The sequence below is a fragment of the Mauremys mutica genome, chromosome 15 (assembly GCF_020497125.1).
Source record: "Mauremys mutica isolate MM-2020 ecotype Southern chromosome 15, ASM2049712v1, whole genome shotgun sequence".
Classification (NCBI taxonomy): domain Eukaryota; kingdom Metazoa; phylum Chordata; order Testudines; family Geoemydidae; genus Mauremys; species Mauremys mutica.
Genome location: NC_059086.1, coordinates 34,189,593 through 34,209,037, shown reverse-complemented (window position 1 = coordinate 34,209,037; position 19,445 = coordinate 34,189,593). Strand labels below are relative to the sequence as shown.

Here is a 19,445-nt window from a genome sequence, read left to right as displayed (position 1 = left end):
TGAAATTTAATAGTGAAAAGTGCAAGGTCATGCATTAAGGGATTAATAACAAGAATTTTAGTTATAAATTGGGGACACATCAGTTGGAAGTAACAGAGGAGGAGAAGGACCTCGGAGTATTGGTTGATCACAGGATGACTATGAGCCACCAATGTGATATGGCCGTGAAAAAAGCGAATGCAGTTTTAGGATGCATCAGGCGAGGTATTTCCAGTAGAGATAAGGTGGTGTTGGTACCATTGAACAAGGCGCTGATGAGACCTCATCTGGAATATTATGTGCAGATCTGGTCTCCCGTGTTTAAGAAGGATGAATTCAAACTGGAACAGGTTCAGAGAAGGGCTATTAGGATGATCCGAGGAATGGAAAACCTGTCTTATGAAAGGAGACTCAAAGAGCTTGGCTTCTTTAGCCTAACCAAAGGAAGATTGAGGGGGGATATGATTGCTCTTTACAAATATATTAGAGGGATAAATATTAGGGAGGGAGAGGAATTATTTAAGCTCAGTACCAATGTGGACACAAGAACAAATGGGTATAAACTGGCCATCAGGAAGTTTAGAGTTGAAATTAGACAAAGGTTTCTAACCATCAGAGGAGTGAAGTTCTGGAACAGCCTTCTAAGGGGAGCAGTGGGGGCAAAAGACATATCTGGCTTCAAGACTAAGCTTGATAAGTTTATGGAGGGGATGGTATGAAGGGACAGCCTGATTTTGGCAATTAATTTGGCAACTGATCTTTGATTATCAGCAGGTAAGTATGCCCTGTGGTCTGTGATGGGATGTTAGATGTGGTGGGATCTGAGTTTTCGATCTTTCAAACCTTTCTTTGAAGCTCACAGTCTCCAACTGCCAGCCACATCACACGGTCCTTCAAACAACCAACCAACCATACAGACTGACAAACACAAGCTCAGCACACAGCAAGTAACCCCCAAACACAAACAAACACACACTACAGACAGTCAGTCACTTACCACAAGGGTGCTGTATTTGCTCCTCCTTCACCTGGAGAACTCCCTTGCGAAACTCCCTGTTAGCAGCCCCTGATCGCAAAGCTTTAAAATTTAATGACTTTAAATATCGCTGATAAACAAAGAGATAAAGAACGGTTAATATGTGGAACCCAGTAAATTGTTGGTCATGGCGTAGCGTGACCAAAAGGAGGGATTGTGAAAGTAGAATGAATTATATTGTAAAAATAAAAAGGATTAAAGAAATGCTGTGTGTACCTTTAAGCAAAAGAGCTTAAATGTTAAAATACAGGTGTCAGGAAGAGGAACATTAAGGCATAAACAATGCGCTAATGGTGAAACATTAGCCAGAGATTGGTAAAAGTTGGCAAGGAAATTAACTACATATGTCTAGCCTCCGGTGAACTTGTCAGTTCTGCTTTCTTTGTAACCTTGTCAAGTTCGCTCCCTTTTGATCTGTATAAATTGAGATAGTTTGTGTCTTGCATGGTGCTCACATTATCTGGGTGTTATTAGCAGAGCGCTGTGCTAATAAAACAGAGTGGTCTGACAAACTGTGAGTCCTGAGTCTGACTTTGACATTTTATTTAATTGATAAACATATTGAAAATGCTGTTTCTGTGCATTTGAATTTCCATCCAAACAGAGCTTGGACAAATCAGAAGTAAAATACCATCATCATCATCTAGGAAATAAATGATTCTTTGCCATTTTCCAACATAATCAAAATGTAAAAATTAGACAAAAGAAATGTAAATTACTCCATAGAACTACTTAAATCAATGTGCACAGCTATAGTTTGCCATCATGGTTAGCAACAGAAAAAGCACCAGATTTAGCGTAAAGACTCTATTGAGTTGCCAATTAACTGTTTTCATGGTTATCAACTAATGAGAATCAACCTATCATTAGGAAAATAACTAAAAAGTACAACATTAAAACCTCCTCACCCCCCTGCTGTAACCACTAGACACCACTTCCCATCCCAAGCCAGGTAGAGAACCCAGGAGTCCTGACTCCCAGCCCCACTTATCTACCCATTAGATTCCACTCCCCTCCCTGAACCGGGGAGAGAAACCAGGAGTCCTGAATCCTAGCGCAGGTAGATCACGGTGGGGAGCAGAGCTGGGGTCTCATCTGCTCTGTCTCAGGGCTGGTCCTTATCCTGCAGAGACACGAAGCAGATTTGTCCATGAGTCGACCCAGATCCCCATGTATGAGCCCTGCCCCTCAGCCCTACAGGGCAGCCGGGATGGGGGGGCCCAGGAAAGAGTCCCTGTCCCCCACGCTCTGCCAGGGGGAGCCCGCCCCCCTCCAGCTGATGAGCCTGGATACCCTAGAAACAGGACAGCCCCAGGCCCCGGCCAGCTGGCCAACCACAGCCCAGCGTCCCTCGGCAGCGGCTCCAGCCAGGGAAGGCAGAGCTTTCCCTGGACTATTACACCCCCCACCCACGTCGTCCCCGCTCCCCGGCCAGGCGTCCCCTCTGCTAGGCCCAGGGCTTAGGGCACAGCCTGGCTCTGAGCGTCCTAGCAGCATGGAGCCCCCCACGAGGGTCTGTCTGGGAGCCGGGACGTGGAGCCGGGCCCCTCACCTGCTACCACCAGCTGCACAGTGTCGCTGGGCTGCGAGGAGACGAAGGGCTCTGATGGGGGCCGGTAGCTGCAGCTGTAGCTCTCTCCGTGCTGCCGGCCCAGGCTGGGGATGCGGAACTCGGCCCCGGCCCCAGCAGGGTCCATGGGTTGCTGCGGGTTCAGGTCTCCAGCCTTGTGCACGAAGAACCTCACGTCCCGGCGCTGCCCCTCACACCGGATGGTGACATCTGCCTCTGAGGCGGTGACCCCAGTGGGGCTCAGAGAGATGGAGGGTCTGGGTAAGCTGGGATCTGCGCACAGGAGACAGGCTGTGAGAGCCAGACCCGGGCATCCACCCAGCCCCAGCTTCCCCAGACGGCCCCAGCCACGGGCAGATCCAGGGGCCCCCAGGCAGAGATTCTCTCCCAGATCCCAGAGTTTCTCCCACCCAGAATCCCAACCCTGCGAGCTGGGCTCCCAGCCCCACAGACATGGAGCCACGGATCCCTAGTTCTTGGGATCCTCATATGGCCATGTGTGGCCCCTCCCTCATTCAGTGCATCCAGCCCCCCGAGCACAGAGTGACTCACGGGCTGGTCTCTGGTGCCCGGCATTGCCCAGCACCACAGGCCCCGAGCCGCACACAAGAAGGGAGTCAGCCTCCCATTCTAGAGCAGGAAACTGAGGAACAGACGGATTCAATTTCCTCACTGAGCTCCCAGGGGCAGGGACTCTCTCTTCACTCTATGTTTATGCAGCGCCTGGCACAACAGGGTCCTGATCATAGCGGGGGCCCTACATGCTCCCCCAGCACAAGGGATCCAGCGCTATTGAGGCCAGGCTTTGCAGAGGTCTGCACTAACTGTGGGCATCTCAGTTTGTGGGTGTTCAGCCTGAGATCCCTGAAGATTGAGGCCCCCCCACCATGAAGGACACTTTTGGAAACCAAGACGTGCTCCCATCACACAGAGTCTGTGGCTGCTCCAGGAGCTGGTGCAGATCTCCTGGGTCCCAGCCCAGCACCATGTCCACCAAACCACTGATTCTCCTGCAGCCCCTGCCTCATTCAGCCCCAGCCGGGGCACTGCCTGGGACGGCCGCTGGAGAACAGAGGAGTTGGGATCACGGGATTAAATAGCAACTCATGCTAAATACGAACTGGGGGCAGCGTTAAAGTAGCCTCCAGGGCTGCTGCTCCCCCCTGGCTGGGGAACCCCCCAGTGACTCCGTCCCCACTCCCCAGCCGGGCGTCCCCTCTGCGGGGTCAGGGCTCAGGGCAGAGCCTGGCTCTGCGTGTCCCATTGGCACCGAGCCCCCGTGAGGGTCTGGCTGGGGGTGGGGCTGGGAACGGGGACACTGAGCCGGGCCCCTCACCTCTCACCACCAGCTCCACGCGGTCGCTGGGGCCTGACACATTGAACGGCTCCGATCTGCTGCGATAGGAGCAGCTGTAGATCCCGCCGTCCTCCCGGCGCACGTTGTTGATGGGAAACAGAGTGAGTAAATCCGAATCCACACTTTGGATGTGGCGTCCATCTTTATTCAGCAAGAACTGCACGGCCTGGTGCTGCCCCTTACACCAGATGCTCACGGATCCCCCCAAGGAAACCCCCTCGCTGGGGATCCCAGAGATGGTGGGTTTGGGGTAGCTGGGCTCTGCAGTGGGAAGCAGACAGGCCGTGAGACGCAGACCCAAGGCGGGGAGGGGCCAACACGACGACCCAGGCACCGGCCTCTTCCCAGAACAGGTCCCGACTGAGTACTGGGTTTCCAGGGGAGTGGGGAGGGCCAGATGAGCAGCCCCTGGGCCCCTAGCTCTCTGGGTGTCCCCCGAGATGGGGAGTGTCCCCCTGGGAAAGGCCCCCTGCTCCGCAGCTCCCCAGGGGACAGGGATCCCCCCTCCCTCAATCTCCAGTGGCTGCTGCTCCCCCCAGTGACTCCATCCCCCATGGGCGGTGGGTGGATCCCCCTTTCCAGGACGCTGGCCCTGCAGCCCCCCCCACACACACACACACTGCACAAGGCCCCGCTTCTAGTGGCAGGAGCCCCGAGACAGGCCCCCACACCCACCGCCAGAGGACCCCCAGCACAGCCCCAGTCCCGGGTCAGCCGCAGCCAGACAACGGACCTGAGCCCCAGCCCCAGCCTGGCCAGCCCGAGCAGCCCCAGTCATGCCAGCGAGCCCGAGTGACCCCAGCCCCCGGCCGGCTGGCCAGCCCCAGCCCAGTCCAGGGTCAGCCACAGCCGCCCAACCAACCCGAGCCCCCGTCATGCCATGCCAAGCAGCCCCAGCGGCGCCAGCCAGCCCGGGTGACCCCAGCCCCTGGCCCCGGCCAGCTGGCCAACCACAGCCCAGCGTCCCTCGGCAGCGGCTCCAGCCAGGGAAGGCAGAGCTTTCTCTGGACTATTATACCCCCCACCCACGTCGTCCCCGCTCCCCGGCCGGGCGTCCCCTCTGCTGGGCCCAGGGCTTAGGGCACAGCCTGGCTCTGAGCGTCCTAGCAGCATGGAGCCCCCCACGAGGGTCTGGCTGGGAGCGGGGACGTGGAGCCGGGCCCCTCACCTGCTACCACCAGCTCCACGGGGTCGCTGGGCTGCGAGGAGACGAAGGGCTCTGACCGGGGCCGGTAGCTGCAGCTGTAGCTCCCTCCGTGCTCCCGGCCCACGCTGGGGATGCGGAACTCGGACACGTTCCCAGCAGTGTCCATGTGTCGCTGCGGGTTCAGGTCTCCAGCCTTGTGCAGGAAGAACCTCACGTCCCGGCGCTGCCCCTGACACCGGATGGTGACGTCTGCCTCTGTGGGGGTGACCCCAGTGGGGCTCAGAGAGATGGAGGGTCTGGGTAAGCTGGGATCTGCGCACAGGAGACAGGCTGTGAGAGCCAGACCCAGGCATCCACCCAGCCCCAGCCTCCTCGCCCAGCTCCAGCCACGGGCAGATCCAGGGCCCCCGGGGAAGAGATTCTCTCCCAGATCCCAGAGTTCCTCCCACCCAGAATCCCAGCCCTGCGAGCTGGGCTCCCAGCCCCACAGACATGGAGCCGCGGCTCCCTAGTGCTTGGGATCCTCATATGCCATGTGTGGCCCCTCCCTCATTCACTGCTTCCAGCCCCCCGAGCACAGAGCGACTCACGGGCTGGTCTCTGGTGCCCGGCATTGCCCAGCACCACAGGCCCCGAGCCGCACACAAGAAGGGAGTCAGCCTCCCATTCTACAGAGCTGGAAACTGAGGCACAGACAGATTCACTTTCCTCACTGAGCTCCCAGGGGCAGGGACTCCCTCTTCACTCTGCGTTTATGCAGCGCCTGGCACAATGGGGCCCTGATCATGGCGGGGGACCTACATGCTCCCCAGCACAAGGGATCCAGCGCTACTGAGGCCAGGGTTTGCAGAGGTCTGCACTAACTGTGGGGCATCTCAGTTTTTTGGTGTTCTGCCTGAGATCCCTGAACATTGAGGCCCCCCGCACCACTTTTGGAAACCAAGATGTGCTCCCATAACACAGAGTCTGTGGCTGCTCCAGGAGCTGGTGCAGATATCCTGGGTCCCAGCCCAGCGCCGTGTCCACCAAACCACTAAATCTCCTGTAGCCCCTGCCTCATTCAGCCCCAGCCGGGGCACTGCCTGGGGCGGGGCTTGGAGAACAGAGGGGTTGGGCTCAAGGGATTAAATAGCAACTCATGGTTCATACAAACTGGGGACAGCGTTAAAGTAGCCTCCAGGGCTGCTGCTCCCCCCTGGCTGGGGAACCCCCCAGTGACTCCGTCCCCACTCCCCAGCCGGGTGTCCCCTCTGCGGGGTCAGGGCTTAGGGCACAGCCTGGCTCTGAGAGTCCTAGCAGCATGGATCATCTTGCGAGGGTCTGGCTGGGAGTGGGGAAGCCAAGCCAGGCCCCTCACCTGCTACCACCAGCTGCATGGTGTCGCTGGGCTGCGAGGAGACGAAGGGCTCTGACCGGGGCCGGTAGCTGCAGCTGTAGCTCCCTCCGTGCTGCCAGCCCACGCTGGGGATGCGGAACTCGGCCCCGGCCCCAGCAGGGTCCATGTGTCGCTGCGGGATCCGGTCTCCAGCCTTGTGCAGGAAGAACCTCACGTCCTGGCGCTGCCCCTGACACCGGATGGTGACGTCTGCCCCTGAGGCCATGACCCCAGTGGGGCTCAGAGAGATGTTGGGTCTGGGTAAGCTGGGATCTGTGCACAGGAGACAGGCTGTGAGAGCCAGACCCAGGCACCCACCCAGCCCCAGCCTCGCCAGCTGGCCCCAGCCACGGGCAGATCCAGGGGCCCCGAGGCAGAGATTCTCTCCCAGATCGCAGAGTTTCCCCCACCTAGAATCCCAACCCTGCGAGCTGGGCTCCCAGCCCCACAGACATGGAGCCGTGGCTCCCTAGTTCTTGGGATCCTCATATGCCATGTGTGGCCCCTCCCTCATTCACTGCTTCCAGCCCCCCGAGCACAGAGCGACTCACGGGCTGGTCTCTGGTGCCCGGCATTGCCCAGAACCACAGGCCCTGAGCCGCACACAAGAAGGGAGTCAGCCTCCCATTCTACAGAGCGGGAAACTGAGGCACAGACAGATTCACTTTCCTCACTAAGCTCCCAGGGGCAGGGACTCTCTCTTCACTCTGTGTTTATGCAGCGCCTGGCACAACAGGGTCCTGATCATAGCGGGGGCCCTACATGCTCCCCCAGCACAAGGGATCCAGCGCGATTGAGGCCAGGGTTTGCAGAGGTCTCCACTGTCTGTGGGTGTCTCGGTTTGTGAGTGTTCAGCCTGAGATCCCTGAAGATTGAGGCCCCCCCCACCATGAAGGACACTTTTGGAAACCAAGATGTGCTCCCATCACACAGAGTCTGTGGCTGCTCCAGGAGCTGGGCCAGATCTTCTGGGTCCCAGCCCAGCACCATGTCCACCAAACCACTGATTCTCCTGCAGCCCCTGCCTCATTCAGCCCCGGCCGGGGCACTGCCTGGTGTGGGCGCTGGAGAACAGAGGAGTTGGGATCACGGGATTAAATAGCAACTCATGGTTCATACGAACTGTGGACAGCATTAAAGTAGCCTCCAGGGCTGCTGCTCCCCCCTGGCTGGGGAACCCCCAGTGACTCCGTCCCCACTCCCCAGCCGGGCGTCCCCTCTGCGGGGTCAGGGCTCAGGCCAGAGCCTGGCTCTGAGTGTCCCATTGGCACCGAGTCCCCATGAGGGTCTGGCTGGGGGTGGGGCTGGGAACGGGGACGCTGAGCCGGGCCCCTCACCTCTCACCACCAGCTCCACGGGGTCGCTGGGGTACGACATCGTGAACGGCCCCGATCTGCTGCGATAGGAGCAGCTGTATTTCCCGCCTTGCTCCCGGCTCACGATGTTGATGAGAAACAGAGCCTGTGAGTGCGAATCCACACTTTGGATGTGGCGTCCATCTTTATAGAGCACGAACTGCATGAACTGGTTCTGCCCCTTACACCAGATGCTCACGGATCCCCCCAAGGAAACCCCCTCGCTGGGGATCCCAGAGATGGTGGGTTTGGGGTAGCTGGGCTCTGCAGTTGGAAGCAGACAGGCTGTGAGACGCAGACCCCGGGCGGGGAGGGGCCGACACGACGACCCAGGCACAGGCCCCTCCCCAGCACAGCTCCCGACTGAGTACTGGGTTTCCAGGGGAGTGGGGAGGGCCGGCTGAGCAGCCCCTGGGCCCCTAGCTCTCTGGGTGTCCCCCGAGATGGGGAGCATCCCCCTGGGAAAGGCCCCCTGCTCCGCAGCTCCCCCGGGGACAGGGATCCCCCCTCCCTCAATCTCCAGTGGCTGCTGCTCCCCCCAGTGACTCCATCCCCCATGGGCGGTGGGTGGACCCCCCTTTCCGGGAGGCTGGCCCTGCAGCCCCACCACACACACACACACATTGCACAAGGCCCCGCTTCTAGTGGCAGGAGCCCCGAGTGCCCCTCACCACCCACTCCCCCGGCCGGAGAAACCTCGGCTAGCCAGCACCCCACGACAGCCCCCACCCCCGTCGCCAGAGTGCCCCCGGTCAGCCCCAGTCCCCGGTCAGCCCCAGCCAGCCAACCGACTCCAGTTCCAGCCGTGCGATGCTGAGCAGCTCCAGCTACGTTTTCCGGCGCGGGTGACCACAGCCTTGTGTTAGGCCAGAGCAGCCCCAGCCCCCGGCCTTCCTCTGCCCCAAATCTCCAGGGGCTGCTTCTCCCCCCTGGCTGGGGAACCCCCAAGTGACTCCATCCCCACTCCCTGGCCAGGGGTCCCCTCTGCTGGGCCCAGGGATCAGGGCAAAGCCTGGCTCTGAACGTCCCATCGGTGCACCCTGCTCCCCCCTACCGCCGCCCCACCGTCCCAATTCAGTCCATCCGTCATTCGGCCTCTCTAGGAGTCTGTCCCCTACCAGGGTTGGCACTGCCTGCCCATGGGGCTCGGGGGCAGGGGGTTCACCCAGACGTCGCTCAGGGCCCGGCTGCATGAGAGATCACCTGCCACCACCACCCCTGGCCTGAGGCCAGCCAGGGAGCCTGAGCCATGGGCCCGATGCAGCTCTGCCCCCCGTCCCACAGTTGGAAATAGAGTCTGTGACTGGCAAGAAACTCACAAGACCCACCGTTCCCCAGGCCTTGGTGGGGAGGCTGTGAGTGCAGGGGAGGGAGCTGTTGGGGGTGGATCTGGGGTCAGGGGAGGATCTGGGGGTTTTCCCCCATGGCTGCACTAGAGCACTACTCTGCCTGTTGGTATGCATACTTCCACCTTTTCATGTTCTCTGTATGTATAAATATCTCCTGTCTGTGTGTTCCATTCTATGCATCCGAAGAAGTGAGCTTTAGCTCACGAAAGCTCACGCTAAAATAAATTTGTTAGTCTTTAAGGTGCCACAAGTACTCCTGTTTTTTTTCTAACCGTGAATGTTTCGGTTCCCAGAGGGGATCTAGAGTGGGGGCGTTTCTTGGGGTTTTCTGTGGTTTCCAGTGGGTTGCATGGACAGGGGGTGGGAGTCAGTGTCCCTGGGTGTTACTGGTTTAAGGAGGTGAGGGGAGAGGGAGTTTGTGGTTACAGAGGACCGGAGAGAGACTCATGACCCCGGCCGATGGCCTGGAGGATGGATACCCCAGTGACTGGTGACCTGGTGACCAGGAGACCCGGCTCAGGAGTCACAGCTGGTTCTGGCCAGTGGGAGGACAATGGGCTGCAGAGAGAGGACCCCAGTGACCTGACCAGCCGGTTCCAGCCAGAGGGGCCAGAGGAGGGCTGAGAGGAGAGGAGACCCAGGCCTTCCTGTTTACCTGGAGAGAAGACAATGGACAGAGGAGGCCTGGGGCTGGTGATCTCGGAGGCCCAGCTGGGAAGCAGGGGGGCTCTGGGCTGGAGAGGGGGAGCAGGCAGAGCCCACCTGGATGCAGGGGAGATTGGGATGTGCTGGGCTGAGGGAGGCCAGGCCTGAGGCCCTGAGAGTTTCCGGTGCTGTGCTCAACTCTCAATAAACCCTCCTGTTTTATGCTGGCTGAGAGTCGCTCCAGGCTAGAAAGCAGGGTGGCATTATCCCCTTCGGGGGTGAGGAGGCCCGGGGGGTCCAGAGCACATGGACTCCCTGAGGGGGCCCACGGCAGAGACAGGGGCGCTAAGGCTCAGAGAGGTGCAGCTCCGGGAGGTCGAGGGGCCTGACCCCAAGAGAGAGAGGACCCCCGAGAAGGGCTGTCGCACTGAAAGGGGCACCCCCCACAGACCTCACGGGGCCAAGAGTGGGCACGATCTGTGAGTCCATGACAGAAATAAATCCACATGCCGCCCCCAACCCCGATCCTCACAGCCGGGGGTGGGAGAGGACATTGAACAAGGGGACAGTTCCCATCTGCTGTCTGGTCACCCTACCCCCTGCAGCTCTGCCCCCCGCCCCGGGGTTGGAAATAGAGTCTGTGACTGGCAGGAATCTCACAAGACCCACCGTTCCCCAGGCCTTGGGAAGGGGGGCGGAGGAGGGGCTGTGAGTGCAGGGCAGGGAGCTGTTGGGGGTGGATCTGGGGGCGGGGGAGGATCTGGGGGGTTCTTCCCACGGCTGCACTGACCGGGAACGTTTCGGTTCCCTGAGGGGATTTAGAGCCCACAGACGGGGCCCTGTTAGCGTTTATATGAGCTGAAATAAATCCACATGCTGCCCCCAACCCCGATCCTCACAGCCGGGGGTGGGGGGTGGAAGAGGACAAATGAGGGGACGGTTCCCGTCTGCTTCATCAGACCCCACGAGCCCGATTCGGCGCCTAGTTATTCCCCAGCAGGGCCGGGACGGATCTGAGCTCACAGGGGGAGTTTGGGTTGAGTTTGGAGGAAGGTTCAGGGCTCAGTTCCTCTTTTCCCCACCCCATGCATCCCCTCCCCCGTCCTTGATGTTATCGTCCTCCCCACACACTGATACTCACGTCCCCACACCCCGCTGTGCCCGGCCAGCCAGCAGCCTGGAGGGGAGACGGCTCGTTAATAACCAGATCCCAGGGCAACTGGATCCTACACCCTAGTCTCAGACCCCCACCCCCAAACCACGGGCACATGCCCTGGTGTCAGTTTCCCTGCATGGACACATGCCCTGGACTCAGATTCTGCCACCCCCCACCCCACTGCCCATGGGCACACGCCCTGGTCTCATATCCCATCCCCCATGGGCACACGCCCTGGTCTCAGATCCGACCCCCCATGGGCACACGCCCTGGTCTCATATCCCACCCCCCATGGGCACACGCCCTGGTCTCAGATCCCACCCCCCATGGGCACACACCCTGGTCTCAGATCCCACCCCCCATGGGCAGACGCCCTGGTCTCAGATCCCACCCCCCACCATGGGCACACGCCCTGGTCTCAGATCCGACCCCCCATGGGCACATGCCCTGGTCTCAGATCTGACCCCCCATGGGCACACGCCCTGGTCTCAGATCCGACCCCCCCATGGGCACACGCCCTGGTCTCAGATCCGACCCCCACATGGGCACACGCCCTGGTCTCACATCCCACCCCCCATGGGCACACACCCTGGCTTTATTCAATACTCACCTAGGAGGAGGAGGACGGTGAGAGCAGATGCCATGATGAGGGCAGCGAGGGGCCCCTCAGCGCTGCCACCAACACCCCGGTGCCGAGCTCCACCGAGCCCCAAATGAGGAACTCAGCTGGTGGCTCCAGCTACAGGAAGTCGACGATGTGTCATCTCTTCCTGTGTCCATCACACATTGTCTCTAATCTGCAGGCGAAATCTAGAACAGCCAAAGCAAGCAGAGATCCCTGCAAAACCCAGGAAACCCTGGGCCCCTCAGCCTGGCCACGCATCAGGCAGCTCCCAGCTTCTCTATGTCTCTGTGGGGACTCAGGAAAGGTCACTGTGATGCAGCAGGGAGTGGGGAGTATTGACCTGGGAATGTTGCAGGGGAGTTTTACTAGGACTGTGTGTGCAATGGGAGACTTTCCTTGAGGGAAGATACCTGAGCACATAATATGAGAGCCCAGGATGGGGGGTTGGGGCCAGGTGACACCTTCTGCCCGGGAAACTGGACAAAGACTGGAGGAGGAACCAGGAGGAGGGGGTGTGAGACAGCTGGACGGGGTTTCAGTTTGGAGCTGGCTGGGGAAATGGAGGTGTCATAGGTCTCACCCCCACTTAGAGCTGTTGCGTTCCAATATGGGGACCTGCACTGGTTTCCCTCTAAACTAAAATCCTAGTTTAGATCTAGTAAAAGCTGCCACCACCCAATCAGGTACGTGGATTGGGACACAGTCCTTCCCCAAAATCCTTGGGGATCCCAAGAACCCCAAATCCATGGAGTTCTTACACCCAGGAGGAATAAACCATTCCCCCCTGCTTCCTCCCCCCTCCCTTTTCCTAGGAGAGACACCGGGATCTAACTACAGAGGGATACCTCCCTCCTCCTCTTCCCCTGAGAATCCACCCAAGGAAAGACCAACCAAGTCCTTAATAGAAAAGAATTTATTAAAGAATAAAAAAGAAAGTCACTGTCTCTGTAACCAAGATGGAACAATATACAGGGTCTAAACTTATCAATCTCTGGAGAGAATTCCCCCTCCCTTCTTTCTCAGTAAAAGCAATCACAGTACAGACTTAAAGAAATTCTATAGCAAAACACAGAATTGCAAATACAGAAATAAAAGTATAAGAATACTAGTTCCTTGCTAATACTCACTAACTTGAATAGAAGAATTTATTGCAGAAAGCTGGGAGGACTTGATTAAGATGTCTGGACTCTCTTAATTCCCAAGAGAGACTCTCTAACAAAGAACACAGACAAAGGCTTCCCTCCACAGAGATTTGAAATGATCTCGTCTCTGATTGGTCCTCTGGTCAGGTGTTTCTCAGGTTACTGAGCTTGTTAACCCTTTCCAGGAAAAAGAGACCTTAACCCTGATCTGTTTATTTATGACACGCCCCCCAAATCGCAGACAGTGGGGGAACCACACTGGCGGTGATTTCCTTCTAGAACTTTAAAATAAACAGATTAACAAAACACATGCACTATTACATATACTACTAAGTATGTAAACAACAAGGTATTTGACATTGAAGAACACTTTTTATGCATTTGACCGGACATACTTGACAACGTCCTTGCCCATCCCCTCCCAGTGGAAGGACTTCCCCAACCTGTCCTTGGTTATGTTCACCCCAGAATGACCACTGGGATGTCATGGCCCAAGCTTAAGAGCTTGTCCCGGTACTTAGTTGGAACTACCAACTATTTTTGAGGATTCTGGCCTTTCTGGTGTCCACCAGAAAGAATTTTGTTATATAAAAGTTTTTGTTTTACAACAAACTGGGATTGATTAGAAGAGCTGAGAGGTGGTGGGTTGCTCCGTGCCGCCGCCCAAGCTTTCTTAAGGCTGTCATCGGCTTCCTGCTCAGTCTGGAACTGTTCCCTTGAGGCTGGAGACACCAGTTCCTCTGTAGACTGTGGACTTGGACTTGGTCCCTCTGGAAGCGATGTAGGTGATGAGGTTGTTTTCGTTGCCTGTGGACCGCTCTCCGCTGGTGCACAAGGTGATATTTCAGGCTCTGGCTGAGCCTCTTGGGTAGGGTTGTCTGCTGCTTCTGCCAGTTTAGGCCTGTTGGCGCCCCCTGGCGGTGGAGTTGCAAGCACTGGCGTCAGTGCTGGCGCTGGTTCTGCCGCTGGTTGCTCTTCCAGTTCCGGTCCTGGAACTGGATGTACTATGGCTACTGTAGTTGTTGGCATGGGATCCGGTTCCACCACCTCTGTCTGGGTCTCTGGTAACACAGGGCTGGTCCACACTAAGAAGCGGGGTCGAACTAGGGTACGCAAATTCAGCTACATGAATAGCGTAGCTGAATTCGAAGTACCCTAGTTCGAACTACTCACCCGTCCAGACGTCGCGGAATCGAAGTCTGCGGCTCCAAGGTCGACTCCGCCACCGCCTTTTGCAGTGGTGGAGTACCGTAGTTCGAACTATTGCTTCCGGAGTTCGAACTATCGCGTCCAGATTAGACGCGATAGTTCGAACTCCGAGAAGTCGAACTCACCGCGTCGACCCGGCTCGTAAGTGTAGACTAGCCCACAGACGGGGTCCTGGTGGATGGCTCAGGAACAGGGATGGGAGTGCCTGCTTGTTTGGCCTGGCTGCGGGTGACCACTCCCCCCCTCTTGGCCAGCTGCACATGGTTGGCCAAGTCTTCCCCCAGTAGCATGGGTATGGAATAATTGTCATAGACAGCAAAAGTCCACTTTCCTGACCAGTCCTTGTACTGGTCTTCAGAGATGCTGTACCCATGGCAGGTCCTTTTAAAAAATTTTAAGAAGGCCTCAGTGTCCTCACCTGCCATGTAGGTGGGAAATTTCTTGGGATGGGGAACAGTGCCTGGAGAAGGATTGTTAGGGTTGGCTCTTGCTAATTCCAGGGCCTGCTGGTGGGCCTCCCTCTGGAGCTCCACCGCCCTCCTGTGGTCAGCTTGTTGCTTTTCCATCTCTTTTTTGTGGTTAGCCTTTTTGGCTTGTTGCTTCTTTATGTCTTTGCTTTCTGGTGCTGGCCACACCCCTCTGCAGTCAGTGAACTGTTTACCCCAATTCCTACCCCTTTCTATTCCCGGAGAGACTGAATAGAAAAGAAACAAAAACTTTGTATTTGCATTTGGTGTTATGCTGATGTAGCTGGTTTACAGCTACCAACTGTGCTTTAGACTGAGAAAGAGAAAAAAAAATGTCCCCCTCCTCCTTTCAGCACTAAACAAACCGGTTTTGCAACTGTGTCTTGCAAATTGCTAAGTACCCTCTCAGTAGGTGTTCCTTCTAACAAAAGCCTTGTTAGAAAACCTAATTCCCTCCAGCCAACCTTGCTGAAGATTTCTTCTAACCCTGAAAAACTGCTTTAAAACTCCCTTTTCCTCAAGCTGCCTGTCCAAGCAACCAGAAAGAAAAACTGCTTCCAACAAAGCCTGCTGGAAAACTTAATTCCCTCCAGCCAACCTTGCTGAAGATTCCTTCTAACAATACCAGTTAGAAACTGAATACTTGTAACCCCCCCTCTTCTCTCAGGTTGCTTTCCTGCTCTAGAAGAAGAGAATAGCTCTCTTCAGCTTAGCCAAGCTGAAAAAAAACTCCTTCTAACAAAGCCAGTTAGAAAACCTTGTCTGTTTGCCTTCGGGGTATCTCTCCTTCCTAACCTGCAGTCCTGCTTTAGTAGAAGAGAATAGCAATGGCTCTCTGGTTCAGAAAAATCCCTCACCGCTGCCCACCATGTCATAGGTCTCACCCCCACTTAGAGCTGTTGGGTTCCAATGTGGGGACCTGCACTGGTTTCCCTCTAAACTAAAATCCTAGTTTAGATCTAGTAAAAGCTGCCACCACCCAATCAGGTACGTGGATTGGGACACAGTCCTTCCCCAAAATCCTTGGGGATCCTGAGAACCCCAAATCCATGGAGTTCTTACACCCAGGAGGAATAAACCATTCCCCCCTGCTTCCTCCCCCTTCCCTTTTCCTAGGAGAGACACCGGGATCTAACTACAGAGGGATACCTCCCTCCTCCTCTTTCCCTGAGAATCCACCCAAGGAAAGACCAACCAAGTCCTTAATAGAAAAGAATTTATTAAAGAATAAAAAAGAAAGTCACTGTCTCTGTAACCAAGATGGAACAATATACAGGGTCTAAATTTATCAATCTCTGGAGAGAATTCCCCCTCCCTTCTTTCTCAGTAAAAGCATTCACAGTACAGACTTAAAGAAATTCTATAGCAAAACACAGAATTGCAAATACAGAAATAAAAGTATAAGAATACTAGTTCCTTGCTAATACTCACTAGCTTGAATAGAAGAATTTATTGCAGAAACCTGGGAGGACTTGATTAAGATGTCTGGACTCTCTTAATTCCCAAGAGAGACTATCTAACAAAGAACACAGACAAAGGCTTCCCTCCACAGAGATTTGAAATTATCTTGTCTCTGATTGGTCCTCTGGTCAGGTGGTCATCAGGTACTGCATGTTAACCCTTTACAGGTAAAAGAGACCTTAACCCTTAACTATCTGTTTATGACAGGAGGGAACCCCAGAATTAATCCCGGCAATTACAGACCAGTAAGTCTAATGTCAGTACCGGGCAAATTAGTTGAAACAACAGTAAAGAATAAAATTGTCAGACACATAGAAGAACATAAATTGTTGGGCAAAAGTCAACATGGTTTCTGTAAAGTGAAATTATGTCTTACTAATCTATTAGAGTTCTTTGAAGAGGTCAACAAACATGTGGACAAGGGGGATCCAGTGTACATAGTGTACTTAGATTTCCAAAAAGCCTTTGACAAGGTCCCTCACCAAAGGCTCTTACATAAATTAAGTTGTCATGGGATAAGAGGGAAGGTCCTTTCATGGATTGAGAATTGGTTAAAAGACGGGACAAAGGGAAGGAATAAATGGTAAATTCTCAGAATGGAGAGGGGCAACTAGTGGTGTTCCCCAAGGATCAGTCCTAGGACCAATCCTATTCAACTTATTGATAAATGATCTGGAGAAAGGGATAAACAGGGAGGTGGCAAAGTTTGCAGATGATACTAAACTGCTTAAGATAGTTAAGACCAAAGCAGACTGTGAAGAACTTCAAAAAGATCTCACAAAACTAAGTGATTGGGCAACAAAATGGTAAATGAAATTTAATGTGGCTAAATGTAAGGTAATGTACATTGGAAAAAATAACCCCAACTATACATACAATATGATGGGGGCTAATTTAGCTACAATGAGTCAGGAAAAAGATCTTGGAGTCATCGTGGACAGTTCTCTGAAGACGTCCACGCAGTGTGCAGAGGCGGTCAAAAAAGCAAACAGGATGTTAGGAATCATTAAAAAGGGTTTAGAGAATAAGACCGAGAATATCTTATTGTCCTTATACAAATCCATGGTATGCCCACATCTTGAATACTGCGTACAGATGTGGTCTCCTCATCTCAAGAAAAGCTATACTGGCACTAGAAAAGGTTCAGAAAGGGCAACTAAAATGATTAGGGGTTTGGAACGGGTCTCATATGAGGAGAGATTAAAGAGACTAGGACTTTTCAGCTTCGAAAAGAGGAGAATAAGGGGGAATATGATAGAGGTCTATAAAATCATGAGTGATGTAGAGAAAGTGAATAAGGAAAAGTGATTTACTTGTTCCCATAACACAAGAACTAGGGCCACCAAATGAAATTAATGGGCAGCAGGTTTAAAACAAAAAAAAGGAAGTTCTTCTTCACACCCGCAGAGACCCTGCCCCGAGCTGGAGGAGACACTGTCAGTGGTTATGTGGCCAGACCCCTAGAGAGGGACGTGCCACAGGCTTGTTTATATAGACATCCCATCTCCCCTCAAATCCCCGTCCTCTCTGCCCCTGTCCTGTCCCCACACAACCCCCGCTCCCTGCACGAACCTCCGCCCATCTCCCCCTCATCCCTGTCCCCCTCAACCCCACACTGTGCTCTCCCATCTCCCGTCCAACACCCATCCCCTTTCTGTCTCCCCTCGAATTCCTGGCTCCACTCGCTCCCTGATCTCAGCCCATCTCCCCTCTAATCCCCCCCGCCCCACCCTCGGCCTGTCCCCCCAAACTCCAGTCTCGGCTGCTCTTTGCAGAGTATTGGTTGATCACAGGATGACTATGAGCTGCCAATGTGATATGGCCGTTTAAAAAGCTAATGCAGCTTTAGGATGCATCAGGTGAGGTATTTCCAGCAAAGATAAGGAGGTGTTAGTACCGTTAGATAAGGCACTGGTGAGACCTCATCTGGAATAGTGTGTGCAGTTCTGATCTCCCATGTTTAAGAAGGATGAATTCAAACTGGAACAGGTACAGGGAAGGGCTACTAGGATGATCCAAGGAATGGAAAACCTGTCCTATGAAAGGAGACTCAATGAGCTTGGCTTATTTAGCCTAACCAAAAGAAGGTTGAGTGGGGATATGATGGCTCTTTATAAATATATCAGAGGCATAAATGTTAGGGAGGGAGAGGAATTATTTAAGCTCAGTACCAATGTTGACACAAGAACAAATGGGTATAAACTGGACACTAGGAAGTTTAGAGTTGAAATTAGACGAAGGTTTCTAACCATCAGAGGAGTGAAGTTCTGGAACAGCCTTCCAAGGGGAGCAGTGGGGGCAAAAGACATATCTGGCTTCAAGACTAAGCTTGATAAGTTTATGGAGGGGATGGTATGATGGGATAGACTAATCTTGGCAATTAATTTGGCAATTGATCTTTGATTATCAGCAGATAAGTATGCCCAGTGGTCTGTGATGGGATGTTAGATGGGGTGGGATCTGAGTTACTACAGAGAATTCTTTCCCGGGTGTCTGGCTGGTGAGTCTTGCCCACATGCTCAGGTTTTAGCTGATCGTCATATTTGGGATCGGGAAGGAATTTTCCACCAGGGCAGATTGGCAGAGGCCCTGGAGGTTCTTCGCCTTCCTCTGCAGCGTGAGGCACGGGTCACTTGCTGGAGGATTCTCTGCACCTTGAGGTCTTTAAACCACAATTTGAGGACTTCAGTAACTCAGACATAGGTCAGGGGTTTGTGACAGGAGTGGGTGGGTGAGATTCTGTGGCCTGCATTGTGCAGGAGGTCAGACTAGATGATCATAATGGTCCCTTCTGACCTTAAAGTCTATGAGCTTCCTGGCAGCAACCTACAGGGGAGGTGGCTTTGGAGGAGCTGGGGGACTGGCAGTGGGGGAGGGGCAGTGGGGCTGTCTCTCCATCCCCCCATGTCAGTGAGCCCCTCCCTGTGGTGTCTGGGCCTCACCCACCCACATTCACTGCCCCCATCCCAGCCCCAGCCCCTGGGCACCGTGAGCCTGTTTCCAGGGCTGATTCGATGATGATTCGCCCCCAGCCCCGGTACCTGGCCCCACGCTGCCCGGGAGGGCAGGAGCCGGCACCGCTGCAGGTTGGGTCGGGTCAGTTCCCCCTGCGGGAATAGAACCAGCGTCTGTCCATCGGGGCAGGGGGACGGGATGAAACAGCAACTTAGTGATCACCCCACCCCCGACTCAGCATCAATCATCACTGTCAGTCCCGGGAGGAGGGGAAGGAGATTTTAGTGGCTGGGGAGTGGGGTCCCCCCCTTCCCTCACTGAATCAAACCAGGAGGTGCTAATACCGACAGCCCAAACTCGCTCTGAGATCACCAGTGGGGGTTGGGAACCACACGGGAGCCGTCATTTTGGGTCCAGTTTTCTTGTGGACAGTCTACCTTCTTAGTCCATCTTTCTATCCCTCACCAGACGTGCTCCCATCTGTCCACCGCCCTACGTTCCCAAGGAGCCACATTCCCATGGCTGTCAGTCCCCATGGATCTGTCTATCTAGAAGAATTGAACCCACCAGTTCTGTCTGCAGGGACCATCCCCCTCCAAACGGCCTGAATGGCCCAG

The 19,445-nt window shown here is 55.0% G+C and overlaps 1 protein-coding gene and 1 long non-coding RNA gene across 2 annotated transcripts in view; both read right to left on the bottom strand.

The window, feature by feature from the left end:
- LOC123350011 (immunoglobulin superfamily member 1-like) overlaps window positions 1–19,445 on the bottom strand; it is a 127,296-nt gene that overhangs the window by 99,480 nt on the left and 8,371 nt on the right. Inside the window, exons 5-12 of the mRNA XM_044988345.1 lie at window positions 11,580–11,641; window positions 10,955–10,990; window positions 7,802–8,083; window positions 6,447–6,737; window positions 5,111–5,401; window positions 3,922–4,203; window positions 2,653–2,858; window positions 2,011–2,032 (exon numbers count right to left, since the gene is read on the bottom strand). Coding sequence (XP_044844280.1) covers window positions 2,011–2,032; window positions 2,653–2,858; window positions 3,922–4,203; window positions 5,111–5,401; window positions 6,447–6,737; window positions 7,802–8,083; window positions 10,955–10,990; window positions 11,580–11,641 — 1,472 coding nt within the window. The remainder of the gene's footprint in view (window positions 1–2,010; window positions 2,033–2,652; window positions 2,859–3,921; window positions 4,204–5,110; window positions 5,402–6,446; window positions 6,738–7,801; window positions 8,084–10,954; window positions 10,991–11,579; window positions 11,642–19,445) is intronic.
- LOC123350199 lies at window positions 1,542–2,614 on the bottom strand. The gene is made up of 2 exons (XR_006573727.1): window positions 2,568–2,614; window positions 1,542–2,138 (listed from the first exon to the last, which is right to left on the bottom strand). It is a non-coding gene; the product is annotated as an uncharacterized LOC123350199 (long non-coding RNA).